The 8,003-nt window shown below is 40.6% G+C and overlaps 1 protein-coding gene across 1 annotated transcript; it reads left to right on the forward strand.

Moving 5' to 3' along the window:
• Window positions 1-4,803: 4,803 nt before the first annotated feature.
• LOC137709790 (probable WRKY transcription factor 29) lies at window positions 4,804-6,363 on the forward strand. The gene is made up of 2 exons (XM_068448773.1): window positions 4,804-5,148; window positions 5,566-6,363. The coding sequence occupies exons 1-2, from the start codon at window positions 4,817-4,819 to the stop codon at window positions 6,182-6,184; spliced, it is 951 nt and encodes a 316-aa protein (XP_068304874.1). The 5' UTR covers window positions 4,804-4,816; the 3' UTR covers window positions 6,185-6,363.
• Window positions 6,364-8,003: the final 1,640 nt, after the last annotated feature.

An 8,003-nucleotide genomic window follows, 5' to 3' on the forward strand; every position in this document is an offset into this window, starting at 1 on the left:
TCGGGGTTGGCCGTTCGCTAATATCTTCCACGGCCTTTTTTGGTTGCCACTGGTCGGCCGGGCTGGCCTGCGCTTCTCGTCGCCGAGCCATGCAATCTATCCGTTGGCGGCGACGTTTTTGAGATTTAGATAGCACCGTATACAAGCCAGTTGGAGAGTTATAACTGTACCAGCGTTGATCCGATGTCCTGGGTGGCTTGAAAGTTTTGTGATCAGCTAGCGAGCCCGAACTGTTGGTATTGCGCGAGTAATAATCCTCATTATAGAAAGGTGCGTCGAAATCAAGACGCCGCCTGACCGAGGTCTGTTCTTTCGGCTTTACTTGTGGGCCGAGTCGATCAAACACTTAACGTCGTGGACCTAATCCCTTTGATGACGCCGTAGGGGCCGTTGGTGGTGTTGAAGATGTCTTCTTCCCAGGTTCAACTGGTGTTTTACAATGGTCACATAACACCTTTGATTCATGAGTTTTGTCGGCACTTGACCTCGTCATAGGCTCATTAGCGGGTGGCCCCGGTTGTTCCGTTGGTGGTGCATTTGAAAATATATCAAGCTTTAGTCTTGTTTGACCATGCCGTTGACGGATATGCTGCACCGGGACATATTCGGCCTTCCCTTTGTTTTTGGGAAGGTGAGCATCCACCATGCCAATCGTTGTTGAAGGGAAAGGATTAACATCGACCGCCATTTTTTCCGGAAATTTCAACTTTCCTTTTTCGATCCAACTTTGAATTGTGTCCCGGAACACAACACAATTATTGGTTGCATGCTTATTAGAATTATGATACTTGCAGTATATCTTTCCTTTTAATTCATCGGCCTTAGGGATAGTATGTCCCGGCCGAAGCTTGATGATTTTTGCTGCCAATAATTGATCGAAAATTGCATTAGCTTTGGTGATATCAAAAGTGTACACTTTTGATGACTTACCCGTTTCCTCGGCGGCCAAACGGGTTTTGGTGTCTTTGGTATTTACTTGTGCCAAAGCCTTGCAAACATAGGGTTTGTCTATTACTATCTCGGCCGCATCCACACTAGCATACTGAGGTTCTTCACTTTCGGCCGATGCATAGCTAACCGTGGGGTTCTTATACAACGTCCCTCGGGATGGTGACTTTGATATCTTTTCTTCTCGGAGCAGATACTCATATTGTTCGACGTGTTGAGCAAGTTCGTACATATCCCGAATATTTGCCCCCAGAAATTTCTTTTTGTACTCCACGTCTAATCCGTTAAGGGCGATCCTGACAAACTCCACTTCGGGGAGTGGTACTCGGCACCAATTCCTGGCCGACTTAAACCTTGTTAGGTACTCCATCGGAGATTCGTCGGATGCTTGAGCCATCCTGGCCAAGGATGATACGGACATCTCCATCCCTGGCCGATAGAATTGTTCATGGAATTTTTCGACTAACTCTTCCCAACTCTGCACAGAATTGGGTGGAAGATTAATGTACCAGGCGAAAGCTGATCCCGTCAGTGAAAAATTGAACAAACGTAGTTTGTAGAAGTCGCTGTTGACGTCTCCACACTGCGCTGTGAACCGGGCCACATGTTCTAATGAGGATAGAGACGATTCTCCGGCGAAGAGGCTGAAATCAGGGATTTTAAATCCTCGTGGGTATTCAAACCTTTCCACATAAGCCGGGTATGGATGGATGAACTTTGGAAACTTCGGCCCTTTCTTCAAGGCCGAATCAATCATTCTCTGGACTTCGGTTATATTTACGGAAACGGCTTCTTCTCCCTGGCTTGGTCCCTCGGATCTATTTCCTGGTCCTCTTCTTTCTAAGGGGACTGGTTGCGGCCGAGCAGACCCTCTCTCGGCTGGTATGGGAACATTCGTCGGGAGCTGCCGAGGTTGGCTGACCTGGCCATCTTCGAAGGCTTTACTAACCAGTAGTTCAAGCATTCTGGTCTGTGTATCGCTGTTACTACGTATTGCGTCTAGCAAATCATTCATCTTCTGACCAATCGACTGCTCGACCTGACGATATTGTTCATCTAGTCGTCTCCGAAGGAATGTCCTAGTCGGTGGATCGGAACCTTCCCCACCATCGTCATCACAATCTTCCACAATCCCTTCCATGAACATTCCAGCTGTTTGATTCGGGACTGCTGGGTTGTAAGGTTGCCCGCCGAGACAGACTTCATTCTCTCGGTGTGTTACACTTGTGGCCTCGGGCGGCGCCACTATGATCGGATTTTTTGTAGAGTGCAAATCCTGCCCAAGGCCTTGCACTGGCAAGTCAGTCGTTGACTTTCCCATGGTTGTTTTTTGCTTCGTAGACCGTGTCTCAATGGTCATGAACTCCGAAGGTTTAGCACAATGGTCCCACCGGGCGTGCCAAAATGTTGACCCTAAAAATTACAAAACCTATGTGGCGCGCAGGCCGAGTAACTAATAAGCTAACTTCGTCCTTCGGTCGAATGCGGGGCGTGCCAACTCGTCGGCCGAGCTTGGCCGAGGAGTAAAATTTGTTGATGTCGTTTTGAGCGCGTCGCTGACTTCTCTATCTTGCGATTGCGACCGAGGAAGGAACGCTCTCGGTCTCTGGGTTCTACAGCCTGAAGACAAGGCTGCTAATTCTGCGGAGTTCACAGATCGTCCGAGCCTGATTCGGTCACTGTGATTATATTCGTGAGAGTATAAGCACGTCGAATTGAGACCAAACTGTATGGGCATAGGTACTCGAATGTGATGTATGTCTTGATGGTAAACGTAGTTCGGCCGTCGGAATGCCGAACCCTGAAACTCACTTGTGAGTATCCAATCATAAAACCACTCGGCGACCAGTACGCCGAGCAATGTAATTCGTAACACCTAACTATGCCGAGAAGGCTAGCAAAGTGACCTCTGCCAACAAAGGTTCGAAAACCTTTCTCGACCGAGACTTGGATAGATAATCGGTCGACCTCGACGCAGTGCTGTTTATCCAAACTGAAGGTGCTTCTTGGTCGGCTGATTCTGCGGCAGCACTGCTGTTTATCCAAACTGAAGGTGCTCACCGGGTGCTTCCACAGTGCTGTTTATCCAAACTGAAGGTGTGTCGGCAGGAAAAAGAAAAAGAAAAAATCTCAAGGTGTTTGAGAGGTTTTGCGCAGGGCAATTGTATGCTGATTTGAAGGCCCTTTCTGTTTGCATGATTTCTTGTATTTATAGTGCCCCATTACTTGAAACCGACTCCAATTTGGATTGGGAGTCCTTGTCCCATTTCGCCTCTTCCTCGAACAAACCTACTCCTACTGGGATTCTGAATTTTCCTTCTTTTCGGGACTTCATTCCTTGCTGGTCGAGAATCCTAGTTGCACCAGGACTTCCTCGACCTTTCTATTTATCTGGACTACTTATGATAGGATTTGGCCGACCCTGCCAGCTGGCCAGGGCCTTATTATTCGGCCCATATTATTTGTCATCACCTTGGGCCGAGCGCATCCTGCTGCTCGGCCCAGCAATAATATTTTGGGCCCAAACAACATGGTATTGAAAAAAATTGTAAAAACACAGCCTTAAAAATAGGCCGACTCATCATAAAATAAGAAGGTTGTGTAATTGAATCAAAAGTCAATGAACCTAAATTGATAAGCAAAATTTCAAGGATTAAACCTAATAATTGACTATATATTACATGTACGGCAAAAGATCCAATTTTTTTTTTTTTTACTAACCATTACTAATTAATTTTAAAAAATAAATAAAAATACATGACCAAATTGTTGTAGAGAAAATTGTGAGGGAGAGAGATGGAAGAAGGAAGCTCATAACTTGTTTTTTACTGCAGGATAAGATAGCTGGGAGCTCACAACTCGTGTTTTCCTCTGTGTAGTGAATTTAAATTAATATTGATCCTTCTAGGGTTTAAAAATTTCGTAAAAAAATAGAATAAGTACATGAGCCTAATATGATGGACCATGTTTAATCCCCTACACAATTACACATACATACAAGTATTTAGAAGAATGAATTGTTTGGCAAAATTGAGTGAGAACTTTATTACTTGACTTAGAATTGGGGACCAACAAGATAGCCTCTCATCCCAGCCAATGCTCACAGTCACATTTATATGCCCATACTAGATGAATATGACACAAAGCTTCTCAACATTTATTTCCAAAATTAGTTTCTTTTCGTAATCTTCTAAGTTTTCATTTGAGTTCACATGGGCTTCCATATCCCAAAATAACTTATCAAGAACTTCACTCTATCTCACCAGAAAAACCAAAAGAATTTAACTCAATTCTGAGAGGTGCATTCGCAGCAAGTTGCACGTAAAGAAAAACTTTGTTAATATTCGTATGTGTTGAAAATTTCCCAATTTATATTGTTTGACCAGGACAATTAACAAAATTTTACGCCAATTTATCAGCCTTCGCGCCCGACTTACGGAAGAGTGCCGACCGTGAAGATATTATACAAACAAAACAAAACCCCTCCAAATTATTGCTCCTGAAAATATGAGACGATAACTACTAAACGCAGTGGCACACGCACACAAAACGTATCATGCTCGCTCAGTTTTTACATCTATAATTTCTTAGTTCCTTATTGGCTGCTGGTGATGCCAAAAGCCAAAAGTGTCCAGTTGTCAAATGGTTAAATAGCGAGTGCACAAAAAAACCATTTGACTTTGTACAAAAGTCAACCCAGTGAGAAAGCACTTTGGGGTTCAGACAATCTCAGTCTCCTCCTCAATATATAAGAACAAGCCTGGCGGATTTCTTCTCATCATCTTTCTTTACAATCCAAAGTCAGCTGCCTAGCTAATACAAGCATCTCTCTCTCTCTCTCTCTCTCTCTCTCTGAGATATTGTATTCATGGAGAACTGGGATTTGCAAGCTGTGGTAAGAGGGTGCAATAGCAATATTGATGAAGTCATAGAGGACTCCCAAATACCATATTTCTGTGCTCCTTTAAGCTTTCAAGAAGACAACGAACTGTTTGCTGCTAAATTTCCACAGGCCTTTGAAGCAACAACAACTTTAGATGAATTGGAGGAGCTTTACAAGCCTTTTTACCCAGTTTTTCAACTTACAACCCCACCAACTATTCTTACCTCTTCCATATCTGTCCCCCAAGAAATCATCACACAAGCACCCAAGCTGATAAAAAACATGGAGGAATCAACACCTGTTCGTAAAAGAATAAGGTTGGTTTTATTTTTTATTTTTATTTTATTTTTATCTAATTTCCCCTTCGCATAATTAGTATGTATCTAACTCTATCATGGTATGGTATGATATGGAATGAACTTATAACCATGAAATCGATCGAATTGATAATTAGATTATAGATTGTAAGTTCAAAACCCTAGCCCATTCCTATTTACGAATTAATCCTCTGATTCGAGTTATTATAAGGGATCTTGAATTAATTAAGAAATAATTGTTGTGCTGCCAACTGGTTAAAGAAATTAAATATATCGGTATCTTACTTGTTAGAAATAAATGAGATTAATTTTTTTTAAATTTTTTAATTTTGATTAATTGATTCAAGATTAATAAGTTTTCCAAAAGTTTAATGTTTTAAGTTTAGTTTTTTTATTATTTTCAAATGTTAATTTCAGCAGGAAGAATCAGAACAAAAGGGTTGTGAAAGAGGTTAAAGCAGAAGATCTCTTTTCGGATGTGTGGGCGTGGCGTAAGTATGGGCAAAAACCCATCAAAGGATCGCCATATCCGAGGAGCTATTACAGATGCAGCAGCTCAAAAGGATGTTCAGCGACAAAACAAGTAGAAAGGAGCTGTTCGAATCCTGAAACGTTTATCATAACCTACACTGCAGAACACAACCATGTTCATCCAACTCGTCGAAACTCTCTTGCGGGCAGCACCAGAAGCAAGTTCCTTTCATCTAAAAACAAGGACAAGTGTGGTAGTTCTTCGAATTCTCCAGCTACGCCTACTATTGCCGCATCCATTGAAGATGATCGTGAGTTTGTGGAAGGCGTGAGTATTAATGCTGTAAAAGTGGAAGCAAAATTGTCGGAACAGGACGAAATTAGTAAGGAAATTTTTTTGTTGGATAGTACGGTGAATGATGAAAATTTCCCAAGCTTTGAGGATTTGGATAGAAAGTTGGAACCAGTCATGGATGGTTGGTTTTCGGATGAATTTTCAGACAATTTTCCAAGTCCTTGGTTCAATATTAAGGGTCACTCTCATACTGTAACCGGTGCTTGCTGATTCACCAGAAGTCATTCATAAGAGAGTAACATTTGGTTGTATATCAGCAATTTGTATCATCACTATCTCTTCCCAGCCTTTCCAAATTTTCTTTTATTTAGGTCTAGCTTTTTACAGACAGCAATATCATACAGCAGATGCGAGTAGCAAGTCAACAAAGTTGATGAGTTCAAACTAAGTTAGCCGGGTTTTTTTTTTCTTCCTAAAAAATGTATTTATAAACATAAAATTGTAACTAATCTCAATAAAAAAGTGTATTAGGTATACGGTTCATTTTCAATTAATTGGTGTTCTTAATGCACCATCAACGTGGATTTGATTTCTTTTGGAGGAATTTGTGATATTCTGCTTATGGGACACTAATTAACCACAGGTTATTATATTTTAATAAGACAGGATAATCATCATTAATTAGTAGGCATATAATTTAATAGGATTTCTCTAGCACACAAAAGGAACTTCTGGTATTTGATTTAGATATCAATTAAGTGACAGCTCCTGCAAGTGTACAAAGGTACAAAGATTTCTTCACTCGAGTGTAAAAAAAGCTACAGTTCAGGGATTAGGGTTAGAAATAGGATAAGTACCTGGATTCGATGCCCGTGAAGTATTAACTACATTTAAATACGAGGCACGTAAAAGATTACTTTGTAGACACAAATTAAACCACATCTCACGAATTAGCTTAAGCAATTTATGATATTTTATTAGAATGTCAATAACATGCTATTTTTTTTAAATAGAGCGGTAAATTAACAAACAATGTCTATTAATTATGCATACTTAATTATCATATCTTTTGTTTGTCAAAAAAGTTATCATATCTTTCAACAAGTGGCCTTCTACCACAGTGGTGAAGAGAAGTGTAAGTTCAAATTCTGTCCGCTTTCTAGTCTAACATATAATCTAACAAATCTATAATTTGAAAAAAAAAAAAAAAAGGTCAAGTTATCATATCTTTCATTTCTAGATAGAGTAACAATAATTGATTCAATTCTAAATTAAAAAATAAAAAATAAAAATAAAAAACAATACCATGTTAGGCTAAACCCTAGCACCGCGTGGTTATTCAGTCCTCCAAACCAAAACCAGTAGCTTTCGTAACTAGCACACTAGATACATTTATATATGCTTGTTAGAGAGGGTATATAACAAAAGCCAAAGGAAGGAGATTTTGTGAAATCGATGTCATATATCTTCATGGTGGTGGCCACGGTCGACCCCAAACCCTAGCTAGCTTGTCCTCCCCCTCCATTTAACGTAACCAAACAGATTCTTTAATTGTGGAATTCGTGGGGGTCTTTGTATTACAACTCAGAAGCTATCCTAGCTAACCCGGCCTAGCGGGATGCAAGATGCAAGTTGCGAGTATAGTGATTGACTTTTTATTCTTTGACTTTTCAATTAAATGAAATCCCCTGTACTCACCGTGTGGTGCGCGCTTTATTCTTCCCTATATTTAAGACCTGGATTTGGAGCGACCTACCCAACATTCTGTTAGCCTTGCCACAATCTTAGAAGCACCTCCAAGAGATGATGTAAAACAACAAAAAATTTATTTTAAACAGTCAAATTTTAAAAAACACATCTCCAGACTCTATAAAAAGTTTCTATTTATTCTCTAGCAAAAGAAAAAAAAAAAAAAAATTCTGTTCTAGCAAAATGAACAATCACTCTTTAAACTAATCCGACAAGGAACCCACCATTGGCTTATCTCCATAACGAAATTGGATACCCAACCAAGACCGCCCGCATCCGTATCGATTTTGGTGAGATCTGCAAATGCCAATAGCTAAGTAAGGCGGAGCCACCATAGATC

Source organism: Pyrus communis, chromosome 12 (genome assembly GCF_963583255.1).
Source record: "Pyrus communis chromosome 12, drPyrComm1.1, whole genome shotgun sequence".
NCBI classification, from domain to species: Eukaryota; Viridiplantae; Streptophyta; class Magnoliopsida; order Rosales; family Rosaceae; genus Pyrus; species Pyrus communis.

Excerpts from the sequence above, each read along its gene's own strand:
- LOC137709790 (XM_068448773.1), top strand. The coding sequence starts at position 4,817 with ATGGAGAACTGGGATTTGCAAGCTGTGGTAAGAGGGTGCAATAGCAAT. Across the intron at positions 5,149-5,565 it reads CCTGTTCGTAAAAGAATAAG|CAGGAAGAATCAGAACAAAA; the intron begins GTTGGTTTTATT and ends TGTTAATTTCAG.